Consider the following 20,114-nt stretch of genomic DNA (forward strand, 5'->3'; position numbering starts at 1 on the left):
ACGATTCCGCGGTTCAGCTTTCAGCTCTTAGCTCTCTTAGGATGTTACTATTTTCATTCTTTCTTTCAGATTTGTTATGATGAGACATCATCATCTTCAGTTGTACCTTGTTTTGGTCTCATGGGCCATTTCGGCCTTTAGGAGACGTTAATATATCTTTCTTTCTTCTTTCTTTCTTTCTCTCTCTTTTGACAAATGAGACTGCTCTCTCACCGATTCTAAATCCTACAAGCAAAGATCGACTACACTAACATATACGACCATAGGTTCCTTAATTAACACCCAATGGATGTGCTGAATCAAACCTGGAGAAGCATGGCACTCTAGCACGAGTACTGTGTACAGAGCAAATCCAATATCATCCATACCAGTCTGATTGTGCAGGACTTGAACAAAATGCCCCTCTAAAACTTCGGAGTCAAGAATGGTTGTCAGGTGAAAGCTGCTTTTAAGCAGTTTTGCAGGTCCCATGATGCCACGCCTCAGAAAAAGTTAAGTAGATTAGACTTGGCTATGAAGTAATGTTACTAGCCTGTACAAACAGGCACAATGTCCATGGACCATGCATTGGCAAGCTGTTGTAGAAGCTCATCAATGTTGTTGCCTACCCAGCCATCTGGCAAATCCATACTAGCAGATTCTTGCAAAGCCATCAGGAGGTCTTTTTTTGCATCCAGAGAAAGGTCGAGGCACTCCGCTCCACTGTTAGCCACCATATCAGCAACCTGCAGTAAGATTCCAGTCCGTAAAGGGATGCCAAATCAAAAAGGCAAATATAATATATCTTATTGACAACCAGACAGTCCCTGGTTTGAAACAATCTTAGGCATTTAGACACACAGGGATGAAAATGACCTGTTGGATCCAAGCAAGGCAAAACTCAAAATAGCTTTGCTGTTGAAGCAGCTGTCCAACAGCATGCAGCACTTCAGTTGCAGTTGTGACGGTAAACTGATCCAAGACTGGTCCCGTTCGATTCATCAGTCTCATAAGCATCACCTCATCTTCAGCACATAGCACTTCAGTATAGGCTGACTCCATGTCTCCTGCGTAAACAAACTCTATGGCAGAACCCCATAAGCTCCAATACTGACCCTTATCATTCCCACCACCGCCAGCATCCTTGTGCGGTAAGCTCTCAGAACCAGACTCTGAAGGGCCAAGCCTAGAAACTGCAGTGGAAAGAGCATCCACCTCTGAAAGCTCTGCATCTTCACCGGCCACACGTATTGCTGCAAGAGTGGCTTCATCTTTAGATGCCTGCCAGACACTTCTTGCTGAAGGGCCCTCCCCGAGTCTGACAGGACCAGGCACCCTGTCCCACACTCTTATCATTCCAACCTGATCATTTTCTGAGTTTTCCCTATCAGTTTTTGGTAGATCACTAGGACCTCCCACATTGTTATGTCGAAGCCCTGCAGCTTGGCCATCCAACACATAAGCTCCTGCCAGCCCACCTCTGGAACCTCTAAATGAGAACTCATCCCAATCTTCAAGAGCAGGTTCAGAAGGCCGATATGCAGCATGCCGCATGCCTTTATTCACACTTTCAGATACAGAGACTCTGTCTGCAAATGGACGAAGACTGTCCACACTTTTTCCAAACCTAGGGTTTGCGTATTCGGGCACTGGAAAATATCTGCCAGGCGGCCTTAAGCTACTATTTTGAACACCAACGTTTAGCCTCTTCCCACCAGAAAACCCAACTTCACACGCCATATCCTCCACCACATTCTCCAAGTCTCGTATTCTAGCTTGTAGCACAAACATATTTTCCTGAGAGCTCGCCATGATGTCCTGGAAAAGAATCGCCCATGAATATACGGTCAAAGGAGGCACCCTGGCACATTACTGATAAGTATTTGCTACAGCATAGCAGAATTCAAAACACAAAACAACTAACTTGTGAAGGAAAAACAGCAGCTCGGACGTGTGCATCCTCTAAAAAAGACGTAAGAATTTTATGAAGACAAGGATATTCTTTGCTTCAAAATGTTTCTATCCCAATATGAAAGATCCTTAAAGTAACAAACTAAAAATGCATCAGCCTAGACTCTAGAGAGCTGATCACAACTAGCATCCCTGCCTCCACTAGGACAACCTACGTCATGTAGAAACTCCTCAAGAAAGGGCCCTTTCTCCATTCTAAGCCACCAAGCTGCCCTGGATGCTTTGCCAGTCTCTGCCAGAGGAATCTCACAACATCAAAAGTGCCATACATGCAAAGCTGCAAAAAAATATACCCACTGTAAGTTCCAAGAGCAAAAGGGTCCCAACAATGAGCTTGGATTATAATGGGTCTCAGAGGGGGCGATTCTACACTGCTGCGGCCTCAAAGCAAGGCCTCAACCATCCTCCTCCAACAATACCGCATACCGTATCTCCATTGCCCACGTAACATCCCCCACGCAATGCAGCTGATAACCTTGCAACCCTTGAGCAATCAATCGGGCTATCCTCCACGACACTAATGCTGCCACTAGACAATCCAACAAATGCATGTTAGTGGTTCTCAAACAGCTGCCTTGCATATGCAACAGGAGACCAGCTGAAACATGATGATGCAGCTGGTACCCTTGCAACCCTTGAGCAATCAATCGGGCTATCCTCCACGACACTAATGCTGCCATTAGACAATCCAACAAATGCATGTTAGCGGATCTCAAACAGCTGCCTTGCATATACAACAGGAGACCAGCTGAAACATTGTCATGTGCGTGTTTGCCCATGGACATATCCTGATGCTAGTCCAGAAGGGGGCAGCCAGAAAAAGATGATAAGAACCAGAAGTTGGAGCATAAAGTGCAGATGTGATAGTAGTGGACTAGGAGAAGGACATGAAGAGGATGCTGTCGTGCATGAAGGGGCTGTCGGCTGCACACAGAAGAGTCGGTTGTACCAGGGATACTGTCAGCTGCAAGAGCATCAATATATTCGATTTAATGTCCAGTCAGCTGGCCGACAGCAGTCGGCCAGTTCTCCAAGTGTCCAAAGGGGCTATAAAAGGGCACATGTGCTCAAGGATAGAGTCATTCGTTCCACTAAGGAATGGGTCCAAGTTTAGGACTGTTTTGGTGCTTTACACCTTTTCAAGAAGGCAGCCTTTGGCTGTAGATTGTAGGTACCTTTTTGTACCATATGAATATATGGAATTTCCAACATATCTCTCTCTCTCTACTCTCCCTTCTCTCTGCGTTTTTGCATCAGCATGTTCTCAGTAGTGTTTAGGGCTGAAAGAACACCCCCAGAGCTTCCACGTGTTACATTGGTGCAGCCAGAAAAAGATGATAAGAACCAAAAGTTGGAGCATAAAGTGCACATGTGGTAGTAGTGGACTAGGAGAAGGACATGAAGAGGATGCTGTCGTGCATGAAGGGGCTGCCGGCTGCAAGACAAGAGCTGTTGGCTGCACACGGGAGAGTCGGTTGTACCAGGGATACTGTCAGCTGCTGCAGGAGCATCAATATATTCGATTTAATGTCCAGTCAGCTGGCCGACAGCAGTCGGCCAGTTCTCCAAGTGTCCAAAGAGGCTATAAAAGGGCACATGTGCTCAAGGATAGAGTCATTCATTCCACTAAGGAATGGGTCCAAGTTTAGGACTGTTTTGGTGATTTACACCTTTTCAAGAAGGCAGCCTTTGGCTATAGATTGTAGGTACCTTTTTGTACCATATGAATATATTGAATTTCCAACATATCTCTCTCTCTCTACTCTCCCTTCTGTCTGCGTTTTCGCATCAGCATGTTCTCAGTAGTGTTTAGGGCTGAAAGAAGACCCCCAGAGCTTTCGCGTGTTACATTGGTATCAGAGCATCAGGCTCAACAAAGCTAAACACTAATTCAGTCCTATATGATGGTGTACATGTCCAAGGTACAGGAAAGTGCACGGGTACAAAGCCCAAGGCAAGGAACACAAGATCGGGAAGAGCTCCCAAGAGGTTTGTTGGTGGTGTTCCACAAAGCCAAAGGAGATGGCAGTCCTGTGAGCCAGATAGGTTCTCGGGCAACGGTCCCAAGGGAGGATTATCCTCCAAGGGGTGATGTGAGAGTACCAGACTCATTTCTAAAGAATGAAGACCAAGACAGAGTTCAGAGTCAAGGCAAGAATGGATCAGGGACTCGAAGGAACAGATGCATAGATATTATTCAAAGTCAGAGTGGTTTTGGAAACCAGGCCTGGTTTTCCGTAAAAAGGGTTGCCAGAGATGGATGGATGACAGAGGGACTTCGGGAAAAGAATGGGATGATGACAGTCATCCAAGAACAGGTTGGAATCCCGTCATCAAGTTTAGCAAAGAGGGATGTTGATGAAAAACAGGTAGAGGGAGAGGAGACACACACAGGAGCAAACCCTAATGTATTATCAAACCCTAACCATAGAGGGAAGCCATCTCCCTTCTCACACAATGCATAAAGCCATAATCCATAATCTACAACACACACACTGTGTAGTGTCCACACATTGCTAACCCTAGCTAATGTCCACACACTATGACCAGCTGGACGCGGTCATTTATGTCTCACACATGTTACTACCTAACATGCCAGCACATAGTGCAACTGGTATAAGCTAACATCGAGCTTGAATCTCAACAGTCCCTCTCAAGCTCATGATGTACTGCCATAGATGAAGATGTAGATGAGCTTGGGCTATCAAAGCTCTCAACACTATCAAAGCTCTCAACACTCCCCCTCAAGCTCATCCCATGTACTCCCAACATAGTACGGAAGTACTCAAACTTCTCCTTGCTAAGTGGCTTTGTAAAGATGTCGGCCACCTGCTCTTCAGTCTTCACATACTGCAAATCCACTGTACCATCCAACACTTTCTCTCTGACAAAATGATAGTGGACCTCTGTGTTTGATCCGCGCATGAATACTCCAGAGTCCATATACCAAGTGTCATCACTTTCACCATTTGTCATCATAGATCCCACAACATGTTTCATGGCAAACAAGTGATTTGTGCTGCCATCATTACTGCTTGATGCAAAATTTTCACCATTTGCATAATTTCCACCATGTTGTGCTCTACCCCCTCTCAAATCATTTTGTTTGCGAAAACAATCACGTGCTATATGACCAAATTTCCCACAGTAATGGCATTCCACATTTTGCATAGATGTTTGTTGGCCTTGCCAACTTCCTCTACCACGAGGATTACCTCTACCTCTCTGAGGTGTATATCCACGACTACCTCTAGCACCATATGTAGGCTGAAAGTTCTGTTGTGGTGACCTATCCTACCATTCACGACCATTACCACGACCACGTGATGCAAATCTCCCCCTGCCTCTAAATCCCCTTTGTGAATAGAAAGCCTGATTTCTGCCATTATCATCATGGCTAGTAGATGCATCATGAAAAGAGTTACTGAGTTTGATTTCCTCAACAAGTAAGAGTGAAACCAACTCATCAAAATCTGGTAAACTTGTACTCCGAACAGAGATAGATGTATCAAAAGACTTGTACTCCTTGCTAAGACCACACAAGGCAATGTCTACCAAATCATCATCAGACATGGGAGCATTGATTGTTGCCAATGCATCTGCATACTTCTTTATCTCTTGTACATAATCATGGATGCTCCTTCCTTTTCGCTTCACATTATGAATCTGTTGTCTCAATTGAGACTTACGAGCACTAGTGTCTGTATCAAACAGCTCTACCAATGTATCCCATGCATCCTTGGGTTTCTCAGTATCATGTATATATATGAGTATAGCATCCGAGATACATATAGACAAGTAATGCAAAACTTTGTATGCTCTCTCTGACCATTAGTAATGAGCTACAACCTGTTGTTGTGTAGGTTGTCGGGGTGGTTCCGGCTCTGGCTCCGCACCTGTAACAAGGTTCCAAAACCCTTTTCCTTTCAAAAAGCTTTTAATCCTATACTTCCATGCTTGGAAGTTCTTTCTATCCAACTTCTCACCCACAATCTATACTGGGTTGTCTGACATATTTGCTCAATGCAAATGCACCTTCCGCACACGTCCAAATCTATAAATAAGCCTTCCTCAGCTCAACCACACTCTAATAAGTATTCCAGATACTTCAAAGTACTCAACGAACTTCACTGTTGATGTAGAAAATCAAACTGATTGCATTCAAATTGAACTGACATACGCAGTCCAAAGTACCTTGTTTTGGCGCGCTTTCCAAGACTTCAAATTGCAATGTAGTGGTTCAATCAAGTGTGGATAACTTGCATTGACACCTAAACAAGCTCAATGTTGCATATCAACACCATCCAAGGTACGTACATACCAAATTTATCAAATCCCCTTCTCTGTTTTGAGAAAAACCAGTAAAACCAGAAAAGACCAGTAGTAAAAGTGCTCTAATTCCTTTGATTCTTGTCCACATTGAGAGACCAAGCATTCATTAGCTTAGCAATGATATCTACTAACTCCATGTAAAAGGAATTAGACCAATTGTTTAAGTTGACAGAGTAATTAGCCGATTAATCACCCTCTGTTTCACTAATCACAGTAGACAGCCTGTTCAATCAGCTCATAATCAGCTCCATAATGCATAATTGCTTCAAACAATCATATAGCAACCTCCTCAAGTATGTGCATCACAATTGCTAAGCAAATTCTGAATTTAATCAATCAACCAAGTAGAATTTGGCCTCCACTTTTCAAAATTGTGAGAAAACTGCTCTGTTTCTGCACATCTGCTAGCGCCACTTGCTGTAGGGTTGATTTGAGAAGCTTATAATGATATTTGATGGTATATTTAGATGCCCAACACACCTAGGCATGTGCCTAATCCATCAATGTAGTAATTTTTACAAAAAACTAGCTTTAATTGCATCAACAATGGACCCTTTTCTCTATTTTTGTGAAGGCTTCAAACCAGTGATTTTCCACTCACATAAATGCATCAACTTTGCTCCAAATTGCACATGAGTTGCCAATACATTCCCATTTGCCAGATACATGATTCTTTGTCAGATTTGCAACTATTTGCATCATACATTCACCACACTCAAGCTTCAACGGAGAGCTTGCAAAACAGAAATTTCTCTTTGCTCAAAGCTGGTGTTGTTTGTGTTTTTGCACCTGCAATCCGCTCAAGGATGTTTAGTAGTCCTTACCCGGTAGGCCAAGCTCTCAGATTTGATGAAAATCGGTGTGCTCCAAGCTTCACAGCTCCAATGGCTAGCTTCACAGCTTTTCTTCACAGCTTTTCTTCACAGCTTCTTCTCCCTCTTCTCTCACTCACTCATAAACCCTAATAGAGAGCACCAAGCTCTGATACCATGATGAAAAACAGGTAGAGGGAGAAGAGAGACACACACAGGAGCAAACCCTAATGTATTATTAAACCCTAACCATAGAGGAAAGCCATCTCCCTTCTCACACAATGCATAAAGCCATAATCCATAATCTACAACACACACTATGTGTAGTGTCCACACATTGCTAACCCTAGCTAATGTCCACACACTATGATCAGCTCGACACGGACATTTATGTCTCACACATGTTACTACCTAACATGCCAGCACATAGTGCAACTGGCATAAGCTAACATCGAGCTTGAATCTCAACAGATGTCATGTGCATGTTTGCCCATGGACATATCCTGATGCTAGTCCAGAATGGGGCAGCCAGAAAAAGATGATAAGAACTAGAAGTTGGAGCATAAAGTGCAGATGTGGTAGTAGTGGACTAGGAGAAGGACATGAAGAGGATGCTGTCGTGCATGAAGGGGCTGTCGGCTGCACACAGGAGAGTCGGTTGTACCAAGGATACTGTCAGCTGTAGGAGCATCAATATATTCGATTTAATGTCTAGTCAGTTGGCCGACAGCAGTCGGCCAGTTCTCCAAGTGTCCAAAGGGGCGATAAAAGGGCGCACGTGCTCAAGGATAGAGTCATTCGGGAATGGGTCCAAGTTTAGGACTGTTTTGGTGATTTACACCTTTTCAAGAAGGCAACCTTTGGCTGTAGATTGTAGGTACCTTTTTGTACCATATGAATATACTGAATTTCCAACATATCTCTCTCTCTCTCTACTCTCCCTTCTGTTTGCGTTTTTGCATCAACATGTTCTCAGTAGTGTTTAGGGCTGAGAGAAGACCCCCAGAGCTTCCACGTGTTACAAACATGATGACCAGACTTTCTCCCACAACAAAGCCACCCTTATCAATAACCCTAAGAAAAGGTAAATCCTGCACAAGTAATAATTGACCCAGAGGCAGCTCCTTGAGTTCAAAAGCACCTCCCAAGCATCTCCTAATCAGTCCCACATGCTTCCTGCAGTCCAAGCACCTAGAAGGAAGACCCAGAACTCTTTACTAAATGTACCTTAAATTAATCAATAAACATAAGGCATAAAACCGTAATGCATCCCCCAAATACACCTGCCAACTCCGCCAAGACAAGGCCACAACTCCACCAGACTAAGAACTGCCCTGATGATAGTTCTTATCGCTCCCCAGCTACTGCTCATGATCCACCACCATGAACCTACTGTCCATAAAATTACTTTCACACATTCCTAAATTTAACTGATATTCCACTGATTTCACCAGCATTGAAGGCTTCTTTCTTCTTACAAGCTTCACAAGGTGCAAATGCTCAATCAACGATAGCATCTCAACATGATGAGCTTCTCACCATCAGCCTTGAAATTATTTCACTTAGCCGTTTCTTATCTGCTTCTATTAACTCCAAACCAATGTCCTCGTAAGCAAAATCCCGCTAAAATTTTCGCTAAGACCTTGCACTAGTCTGATTATACTCCCTCATCCTTGGTCCATGCCACTGACAACCCATCAAGGTCCCTGCGGCCCATAGTCACAAGACAAATTTCAAGATTTCGTTTGTTTTGAAATACAGGCTAGATTCACAGAGCCAGAGCTCCTTGCATGGAGGCTTGACATTAAGCTTGCTTGCTTGAAAAACCTAGCTCTTCGAAAAAACCCTTCATGCAAAAACGTGAAGGACTTGGAGAGGACGAGGAGTTTTCAAGCAGGCGAGCTTGACAACATCTCTCTGAGGGGGTTTCAAAAACATAACTTAGATATATCCATGTACGCAACACATACACGCACTCACGCACACAATGCTTTAGAAGTTCACTAGAAAACATACTTCAATGATCAAAATATGCATATAAATTTCTAAGAAATAGTACATAAGAATTTGGAACACTATTAAGAAGCCAGCCACATGGAGGAAGAAACATCCAATTTCTAAATATACCTGAACCATCTGCATAAGACTTGACTGCTGTTGCTCAAGCCGAGTAAGCTGTTTGTGGATAAAATGCCAGTTTGATCTTTCATTCAATGCCTGACTTTCCTCAAGCCCACTATTGCTTGATAGGCTTGTTACATGACCATATGCTTCCCAAGCCTGATTATACATACCACCTTTAAGAATATTCTTGTCCAATCCCATCATGACCTCCTTTTGCCTCTCAGACATTTTTCTTAATCCATGGCTCCTTGATAATGGGCTCTCATCTTTGGCCAAAGAACGACTTTGTGGGCCAGTGGGTTCTCTTTCCTTCTCATTAGATACCATATGAGAATCCTGAATGGGTCTTTCATTACCCTGGGCAGGCTTCCCTCTCTTTGAAGTTGATCCCAAAGGAAGGTCATTCACCTCAACATTCCGTTCTTTGATATACATCTCTGGTTCTTCGGCCAGTGGCGGTGGGCAACTGCGAGGCACCACAACTTCAATCTGCCAGTCATCTGCATTTCTTGCAGCCAGCTTCTCAAAGAATTCTGGATTCAGTTTCTTATCCATAAGAGCAGGAGCCCTCTTCTTGACAGCTTCAAGAGGCTTTTCAGATGATTTGAGCAGCTGATTCGGACTAGAAATTTCAGGTTTGTTCTCATTTCTGGGACTCTCTGTTGCTATGGGGCTCGTCTCTTTATCAACTGAACTAGGACTACGCAACCCAAGTTTCTGCATTGCAACAGCCAATTCAGGGCCGTCTGTGACAACCATGTCTCAGAACACAGCAACAGCGGTTAGATAGGTTTAGTTAAATTTCCAAGATCCATATCAAATAATGGCCAAAAAAAAAATGCAAGCAATTTTTCATTCTTTTTGGCCAAAACTACCCCATGCACTGGTCATGACAGCACATCTGTAACTAGATTATAAAGTAAACGAGTCAAAGAACTACCAGACTTTATTGCTAATCCAGGAGAGTCAGAAACGGTCCATGGCAAAGTTTTCCATAGCTGAGTTGCGTCATGTACACTGTCTCTAACTGGTTTCACCTGCAAGAGCACTACAAATCATTCATGTAAAGACAGAAAAGTACTCTGAAAAGTGAAAATAAGCATACGCAGAAGAATCCATACAAAAGCCACCAACCTTATCAAATCGACAAGATTCCAGAATTTGAAGGGTCGTCGACTTAAAGCATGACAATGCAGGCCCAAGGTTGGAGCCTACACAGCTGAGTGTTTCTGCTGCTGCCTTCCGAGTTGCCCAGTCACTGCTCTCCAAGGCTTCATGCACACATGGCATCAGCAATACTAGTTGTTGCTGGCCAAGAGCTCCAACCTGCAGCTCCAAGCACATGAAAACACGATTAGCAAACAAGCGACACAAGTGTACTGGACTGGCAACTTATCTTGATGTTAAACACTCCCAGCACATAAAAACACGATTAGCAGACAAGTGACGCAAGTGTAATGGGCTGGCCAAAACTCATGCTAAACTTATCTTGATGTTAAATCTAAATGATGGAGCATATAGCACATGTTTCTAACATCTATAGATAGGCAGACTGCCAATTCAGACCAGCCATGGAACTTAAGCTGTGCATATGGACATGCACTAGCCGTGCAAGGCACAAATGCATAAGGGGGTACAGCGTGGCCGCAATAAGAAAGGCGACCGCTCCCTAGGAGTTCTCTCCTCGTCTGTGTTAGGTAGAGTACAAGATATGCTCCAAGGAGGAAAAGGGAAGGGTAACATTTCCTCAAATCATCCCTTGCTCCTGAAGTCTCTTCCCTGCCTCGAAACAAATTGCCTCAGCGACCAGCATAGGGAGTTGCAACACCCTGCGGGACTTGAATAAGGACCCTGGTATGACCAAGGAGTAGAGGGCGGAAACTCCGAGAATCCACGATGCATCTCCTTTTCTGGAAAAAAAAAAGGAACCCCATCTTCTGTACAGGGGGGCTTAATCCATCATGTCAGAAGACTTCTGAAAATCGAGAAGAACGGCAATTTCCAGCCCTGTGGTCTCTTACATGGACATCACCTCTCAAAAAGCAAAGATATTCAAGATGCTCCTATCCTAGACAAAACATGTACAGATCCAGGTCCTGTGAATGAGGTCAAGGAGGAAGTAGCGAACGCAAAGACCAATTAATTGCACCAAGATTTTTGTATGCCTTTCCCGGAAAGGGGATGTCATGTGCATGACATGTATATATGCTAATCCCAAAGGGGATGTCATGTACATGACACGTATATGCTAATCCCACAGCTAATCCCTGGAGGGCAACACATAAAGATCAGATTTAGAACCAGATTCAGGAGCTACTGCAGCTAATATTGACAGGAAAGATATCATGGTGGTACCAGGTGACTATCAACCAGCAGTTGAAGGACCAACCAAGAGGTTGTCCCGGCAGCAAAATAATATAGGGACCTGGCCGACAGCAGGTCGGCAAGTCCATATATGCTTCCCAAGCCTATAAAAGGTGGCGTACAGATCATTTTCAGGCATCTCTCACTTACTTGGGTGTTATATCATAGACTAGACTTAGATTAGGTATTACTGATGTATTTGATACCTACCATTCTTCTACCTACAAGTAACTAATCTCCAACACAAAATGCAAATATCCCAACTACCTGCAAGCTCTACCAATGCCCACTGAATGCAACCAATATAGCTCCAGTAGATCACTGAATGACGATGGAAACTTGCAACGTGTGTGAAAAATTGCAAAGTGTAGAGTGTAAAAATGATACTTTACAAGAATGTAAAAATCGATGATAATGTTGAAGCTGAGCTCAAAGATGTTGACAGCCCTTTCTACACACCAAATGCTGCTTCTCTGTGAAGAATACCCAAAATCGAACAAAAATAGTTCGAACTAACACTCCCTTGGGATCATAGTTGCAATGAAACACGTTTCATTCAATTTGAATGAAACGAAACATATCATACGAATGAAACATGTTTCATTCGTGTCCACCTAGGAACTGTACGATTTAAGCATTTTTTACCTAGATTCTTTTTTAAAAACTTGTAAACATGTCATAAATCTAGTCCATACTATGCATAATGGAGTTGATAGTTATATAGTCTTGTGGGTTGATACCATGAGTATATAACATGCCGTAGTATCTAGTCCATACTATGCATAATGGAGTTAATGGTTATATAGTCTTGTGGGTTGACTACCATGTATATATAACATGTACGTTCCTAAAAGGTAAATTTGGACATGTTTCTGGATTCATCTAGGTATATATATGTTTTAATGTTTAAATGATGCATGTTTAATATTGTTTGCAGGGAAGGCAACATATTTTTTACATATTATAAACTTATATATAAATTTTCCGACCTGTAACCCCCCTTTTTGTATAAAACATTTTTGAAACGTCTGGGATTTGAAATAAATGTTTATGAAACATGTTTCATGAAACGCCTGGCAACTATGCTTGGGATGCCTGTACAAAACTTACAACGTCGAACAAGCCCTAAAACACGCATGAAATACTCCGAAATGCTAAAAACTCTTTTAATGTAACTAACTTCACACTATAAGGTATACCTTCTCCACCTAGAAAGATAGCTCAATCTAAGACAATCAAAAGAGCAACTTGAGAGGGGTGAGAGTCATCAATTGTCGAGAGGGGTGAGAGTCATCAATTGTTGGAGTCAAGATCTATGTAACAACCAACACACACATAGATGCAATAAGCAAGGAGAGATAGATAGAAGCACACGCAAAGTAGATTGATAAGAATAAGTGAAGTACAAGGGAAGTGATATGATAAGGTCACTTACACACACTCATAAGAGTGTATATATATGTTCGGAAGAAAAAATCTCCTAAAAAAGAAAAAAAATACCCCGGCCCGTTACTAGTCTACGTCCACACATCACTACCATATAAATGGCTACAAGCACCATATCCCTATTATTATGTGAAGTAATTACTATATAAATAGAGGATAGAAGTTCAAAGATGAAAGCTAAAACTGGACAACAGTTACCTCCTTGGTCTTTGCTAGAGCTGAACTTCTTCTAGTTGCTAGATGCCTACTTCTCAGCAGGGCTGACGGCTGATGGTGTATTTGGGGGTGGGAGAGTGGGGGCGTGGGAGGGCTGGGGGGAGACTCCCCCCTCCCTCAAAACACACACACAGCTGGTCAGTCCTCAAGTACTGCTCTAAAGGGGCAGAAAAATGGGCGAAAATCCATGTGACCCTTAAGGACTCATTCAGACACCAATCTTCGGCCAGTCTTGTCTGCAACTGATGTCTCCACATTTCTCCTTGCCTGCATTCTTGTAGGCCTTGGCCTTCCTCCAGGCACTAATAACACCCAGCATAGGCATGCACCTACCCAGGGTTGATGCATCCCTATCACTATTGATCTTGTTTAGTTGCAGATTAGAGCTCACAATGGTCCGTTCTTCACCTAGTCTACCTTGTACATGGCCTAGTAATCATGGCACGTGCATCTAAAGCTTGATGCGGCCTCGTGCTTTAATGGCCAAAGCTCTTTTCTCATCGGTGGTAAAAACCCCTTTCTTGGCATGCAAAACCTAGTGCATCCCCAACGCTTGCGGTTCACTCATAAACATCTTTCAGAGCTCAAAACATGTTCCACTGATTACCCCTGGCCTTCAAGATGGTCCATGCAAAGTACAGAAGCATCATAAAACACGGCCATATTTATTAACCAATCAAAATAAGGACAACTTTTATAAATCTATCCTGTTTTTGTTTCCAAAATCTCTGACTATATCCCGATTTTATAACTAAAATTTATAAAAATGGGCTACTTAAAATCTAATTCTGGCCGCTAAAAATAGCCATTTTTTTGAGCACTGGATGGAGCTGCCACACCGATACATCTGGAATGATGTCCTCCCCTGCTCTGTAGGGAAGGGCATCATTCCAGCAGGCAACAAGTCAGCATCCAACCCAGTTTTGTCATTTACATGCAATAAGAGAGTCGCACCCATCTTCCCCCTGCACATATCGGTCCTCCCACAATAATTGCACTGCAAAGTGAACTCAAATATATGACGCACTAGATCGACTTGACCGGAGAGATTAATATCCTCAATACAAAGCAACAATAACGAAACGAGAGAGAGAGAGAGAGAGAGACCTGTGATAGGCTTCCGATTACAGCTAGTAAAGCAGGCCTTGCAAGGAAGTTAGGGTTGCTCATGAACTTGCAGATGCGAGGGCAAAGACGAGCCATGGCACCGAGAGGGGGGGATTTGGCACTCTCGATGACGCGGGCTAGGCAGAGTGCGGCACCTGTTTGGACACTCTTGTTCTGCTCGCTGAGGGCGTCGAAAAGGGGCTTGGAAAAGGTAGCAAGGGTGAGGACAGAGGCAGTCTGTGTGCCATTTTCTTTTTCCTGTTTGGGGGGTAAAGGTGAAGAAGGGGAAAGCATGCACGCGGAGAGAATGCCTATGGCGTCGACGCAGGCATCTCGCACACTGCTATCGGGGTCCCTGAGCCTGCGCATAATACTGGCGATGATCTTGGCAAGGTGTGGGACGACCAGATCTGTCTGCAGAGATGCAAGCGAGCCGAACAGCCTCACGCACTCCTTCTTCACCACGCTTTTCTGCTGCATGTCGGAATCGTAAAGGCAGGAGAGACAAACAGACACACAGTCGGGGGAGATCGTCTCGACCAGCTTGTCGAGCTCCTCCACTGCGATCTGCTGCGTATCGCGGTCCGCGAGCTTGCCCAGAGCTACTAGGATGCGGTGCTTGAGCTCCATTAGTAAATGCGGCGGAGTAGGATTTCCTGGCTTGGCCCCTACACGAGCCTTCGCAGGGCGAGACGGAGGCGGGGCTTGAGTCATGACTGCGCCAGAGAACACCAGGCCGGGATCGGGTCTGCTGGAAGGTGCCAGGGCTGCGGTGCAAGGGTTAGAGCAAGAGGCCGGCGTTAGGACTACCGCTAAGGCTAGGGCGAGGGCGAGAGCGATAAGGGCTAAGATTAGGGCTAGGGTTAGGAGCTATGGTGTTAAGCAGATCGCCATTGCCAAAACTTCAGCCAGCTCGTGAAGGAGAAGGTGGATAAATGAGGTAAAATCGATGGCGATGGCGATGGCTTTGAAGTTTGGCGAAGTAAAGGTTACACAGCGATATAGCAATGAGACCAGCTGAGCTACAGTGTACAGAGAGCCATACCGAACGCTTCAACTCAGAAAGGAAGAAGGTAACAAAGAAAATGGGAAAGTGCGATAGCTGTGGCGATGAAAGAGAGAGAAAGTCCTAGCTAAGGCGATGCAGACGATTGGATAAGCTAAGTCACAGTAAGTACAACGCCATAGCCAGAGCTCGCAAGCTCGGAGAGAGAGAGAGACAGAAGAACCGAAGAATGCGACGGGCAACCACGGGCCCGCCGACAACTCTTGTCGGATGGTTAATGATGCCCTTAAGTGGTTTACCGTTTATAGAGCGCAATTCGAATCGCAGTGGATACGTACAAAGGTGCAGTAGCCCAATAGGGCCCCAAAACGTTTTTAAGGGTAGTATTAATTAATTGGTGTTTGTTACCCAAGGAGTTTGCAAGGATAGATATTAGATATGTATGTAGCAAATTGACAAATAAATTAATGAATGAGTCAAAGATAGGGAGAAATTTTAACGCACTCTAGAGAATTAGGGCAAATGGGCAAGAAGCGCGTGTAAGGTACGGGACCCGACAAGCCAGGGGATACGATGGTTATATAGCGTAATTCGAATCGCACTGGATACGTACAAAGGGCGGGTGCAGTAGGGGCTTATTTTTGCAAGTGGCCTAGTAAGAGTATTAATTAATTGGTGTTTATTTATGCAAGTGGCCCCAAAACGTTTTTGAGGATAGTATTAATTAATTGGTGTTTGTTACCTAAAGGAGTTTGCAAGGATATGTAGCAAATCTTTAAATATATGTTTTTAGCAAGAGAATAATTTCCTTGATTTTGTTTGCAATGTGTCTTACCTGTTACTATTCCCTTTATAGGATGATTTTGAGGTCGTCTTCAGTTTGCAACCAGAAAACAACAACTCCTTCACCATCTCCATGCCTCTAATCCTCCACCCCTTTTCTCTCCTCCCTGATCTCATCGTGTAATGGGTTGGGTCCTCAAGACCAACAAAACGGATAGAGATTAAAGAGAGAGAAAGAGAGCGCGACCATAGCTCAGCAAGAAAAGCTACAGAGGGCGCATGAGATAGAGAGGGAATGGAGCAAGTGATACTACCAACAGATAATGATGACATTACGATTGAGGTAGATAGAGAAAGTGGCATACGGCTGCTGAGAGACAAATTGATGTAAGGTTCTCCTCTACTGTGACCCCTTTGAGAGAATGGGCAAGGGGAGGAGACCGGGGGTGGCGTGGGGCCCTGGAGTAACTAGGCAGGGGGAGAGGCAGGGTGGCTAGGTGGGGTAGGTAGGCTTAGGTTATAGTGTTGTATAAATTAAATGCCACGTCGGTGGCATTTAATTAATACAACACAGATAAAAGTTGTGTGGCCCATTGAACTCTCAACCCTTCTCAAAGAAATGCAAAAATTTTAGTTTTTCTATCAAAGGGTAAGTTTTTAAGAAAATTTTAAAAAATAATATTGATTAATAAATATAAAGTCATCAAAAATCAGGCCCATCCAACTTTCCAAATTCCAAGGTGTGGATGCCAGTTGGGCAAACGTTGTTCATCCAACTTCCAAGTTCCAAGCCTTAAGGTGTGGATGCCAGATGGGCGAGCGTCAAGGATTGAACAATAATGAACCAAATATAGCCTACCCTAGTATTCTCAACCCTTGCTCTAAATATGTATAATGTGTTTCCCTACATACTACCAGCAAGTTTTGCTCGAAAATAGAGATCAGGAGGATGCAAAGTGTAGAACAAGCCAGGCGAGTACTAGCGTAACAGTGGCATTGTAACTTGCATTCAGGTGAGGTATTGGTAGTTGTTGTGACTTGTTCTCCAAGCAACACTAGTGACCAAAACCAACCGTCAACACTGTTGGGATAGTCGAGAAGAAGACCTTAGATGGCAGACCACCTAGAGTGTGTAATCAATTCGCCAGTAAGAAAAACAGTCAACAAATGTTGGGATAGTCGAGAAGAAGACCTTAGAAGGTAGACCACTTAGAGTGTGTAATCAATTCGCCCCAGTAAGAAAAACAGCGAGTTGTAATAACGATGTAACACATGTGACGTGTTATTTCATGTTAGCTAGCCTTATCATCCCAGAATCTCGACTCTCGCAGCCCAAAACCAACCGTCAACAACTGTTGGAAGTCGAGAAGAAGACCTTAGATGGTAGACCACCTAGAGTGTGTAATCAATTCGCTAGTAAGAAAAACAGCGAGTTGTAATAACGATGTAACACATGTGACGTGTTATTTCGTGTTAGCTAGCCTTATCATCCCAGAATCTCGACTCTCGCAGCCCATTGTTGTTGGGGTTTGAGTCCCCAATCCATGGCTCATGTCCTCTATTGTCCTCGAATGCACTGATTGTTGCCATATGGGCTTGCATCTCCCCTCTCACAAGATGGGGAGTTGACCTTGAGCATTCCTCTTATCATTATACTCTACTAATATTGATGGTTATGTGCTCCAAGCATTTGGCAGGTATGTGCTCCAAGCTTTTGGCATCCATGAATGGAAAATATCTAGGATTCTCATCATTATACTTTACTAATACACTACTAATGATGCGTTGTTGTTGGCTAAAACACGTTCTTCAAGCTCCTCCACACAGGTGAAGGGGCTCGCCACTCCACCCTCAACCTCATTCATCTCCCAGAGTCTAACTTTTGAGTTCCACCACCTACCGCTATCATTTGACTAAGAACGCCACACCCATCATTAGGCTAAGTGTTAATTACACGTCCAAGTAAGTTTTTTTTTTAATTTACTTCAAATTTCAATGATAAATGTTTATAAGTTATTTGTAGGTTGAGTGTTTCTAATAAGTTATTTATTTCAATGGAAAATACTTATAAGTTATTTATTAGTTGTTTTGGGTTCCATTTTGGGGGGGGGGGGAGAGAGAGAGAGAGAGAGAGAGAGAGAGAGAGAGAGAGAGAGAGAGAGAAATATTTTATTTTAAAAAATGTATACTTTTTATAGTCTTTACAATTGGCTTTTTCATCCAAAAGGGGATGCCCTAAGAAAGATATGCATTAGCTAAGCATATCTACCACACTCTCTCGAAAGAAACAAGCCCAAGGAGATGCATCTAGGTCAACATCATCTTCCATTGCTTTGGAAGCTCCTAGTGGCATGTAAGATATTGCATCAAGTGGCATTAATTTTGATCTCAATGTCAAGTTGGAGAATATGGATAACGAAACTAGAGAATTATCATCTAGTCATCCTGCCTCGCCCCTTTCTTATACATTGAGAAACTTGCATGAGATGCAAGATCAGTATGCTACTCATGAAAGAAGACTTAATTGATCATGAAGCTACCAAAAAAACAGAAATATCAACGTTTATATAAAGAACATTGGAAGATCTATTTCCAATGGAGCTATTTAGCACATGATGCTAATGGATAAGAAAGGATACATCATCTTTGATGTGCACATTTTAGAATGTCTAATGTGTTTGCCACAATTAGTAGTACGGTCTTGTAAAGGTGCAATGAAGGGGACCTAGGGATTGCACCCATTAGCATGGAGTGTACACACATGGCACTGCACTCATTAGCATGGAGTACACACATGTGCCACTCATCATAGGGAGTAGCACCTAAGCATAGAAGGACTGCCATGAATCAACCATGGAAGCTTGGACATAAGCTCCAAGAAGACAAGATGTCATATCATCATAAAAGGGTAAAAGATATCAAAAGGTTAAAAGGTACACTATCCTAGGGCTAGTGACTTTTATAGTCCCAAGGCCCCCATATGCCCTACATAATATATGTGTAAATTTCCCTAAGTCCCATGTCCCTAGGCCCATCCCCCATATGTATGTGCTCACTAAAACCCCTTTATTACATGGCCCACTCAATACTTGGAGTAGATAACAAGGGTGTAGGTCACTATCCTAGCATCTCAAGAAGGGAGAAGCTCACCATGGAAGCTTGCTCTAGGCAAGAAGATAACCAAATGGTCATATGTCAAAAGGTACAATATCCTAGGGCCGGTGCCTTTTATAGTCCCAATGCCCCCATATGCCCTACACAACATATGTGCAAATGCCCCTAAGCCCCATGTGCCTAGGCCCATCCCCCATATGTATGTGCTCACTAAAATCCCTTCATTACAAAGCATTCCCTCTTATAATGATTTCGTCCTCAAAATCGAAGGGTGGTCGTGCACACCTATACAAAGACTATATACAAAGGCCAAAAAGCATGACATAAGTCACTATCATGGAAGACCCAATACCATAACATGAGTAGTATGACCTCCAAGGTCAAAGGGAAAGGATAAAGGAATTATTAGAAACACTCAACCTACAAATAACTTATAAACATTTGTCATTAAAATTTGAAGTAAATTTTTTAAAAAAAAAACTTACTTGAACAGTGTAAACTCGAGGACAATGGCTCCACATTAATCTACATGGAATGGAGAGAATGAGGAACCATCATCAATGATAAAGCTAACCGTGTATCCTCCAGGGTCGAATGGAAAAGATAAGGAATCACGGTCGATGGTGAAAGCTATCCGAATGCTCTCCCAGGATCAAATGGAAAAGATATGAGTGTCATGCCAAAGATGAAGTAATCTATACAACCGCATCCGCCTAGATATAAGAGAAATCCAAGCCAAAACAATGGCCCTCGAACCACATAGATCAAATAGAAAATATAGAGAGCCAATGTGTAGACTCCAAAACAATGGCCCTCGAACCACATAGATCAAATAGAAAATATAGAGAGCCAATGTGGGT

General features: G+C 43.3%; 1 protein-coding gene across 2 annotated transcripts; it reads right to left on the minus strand.

The window, feature by feature from the left end:
* Window positions 1-255: 255 nt before the first annotated feature.
* Window positions 256-15,633, minus strand: LOC147631013 (microtubule-associated protein TORTIFOLIA1-like). Of its 2 annotated transcripts, none has more exons than XM_086809345.1 (6): window positions 14,352-15,633; window positions 10,353-10,544; window positions 10,159-10,255; window positions 9,222-9,964; window positions 856-1,797; window positions 256-725 (listed from the first exon to the last, which is right to left on the minus strand). In XM_086809345.1, the coding sequence occupies exons 1-6, from the start codon at window positions 15,063-15,065 to the stop codon at window positions 528-530; spliced, it is 2,886 nt and encodes a 961-aa protein (XP_086665471.1). In that variant the 5' UTR covers window positions 15,066-15,633; the 3' UTR covers window positions 256-527. The 2 variants fall into 2 exon arrangements, with proteins under 2 accessions (XP_086665471.1, XP_086665470.1); XM_086809344.1 differs by having other exon boundaries at window positions 9,222-9,979.
* Window positions 15,634-20,114: the final 4,481 nt, after the last annotated feature.

The sequence above is a fragment of the Cibotium barometz genome, chromosome 15 (assembly GCF_041138505.1).
Source record: "Cibotium barometz isolate CiBa-2024 chromosome 15, ASM4113850v1, whole genome shotgun sequence".
NCBI classification, from domain to species: Eukaryota; Viridiplantae; Streptophyta; class Polypodiopsida; order Cyatheales; family Cibotiaceae; genus Cibotium; species Cibotium barometz.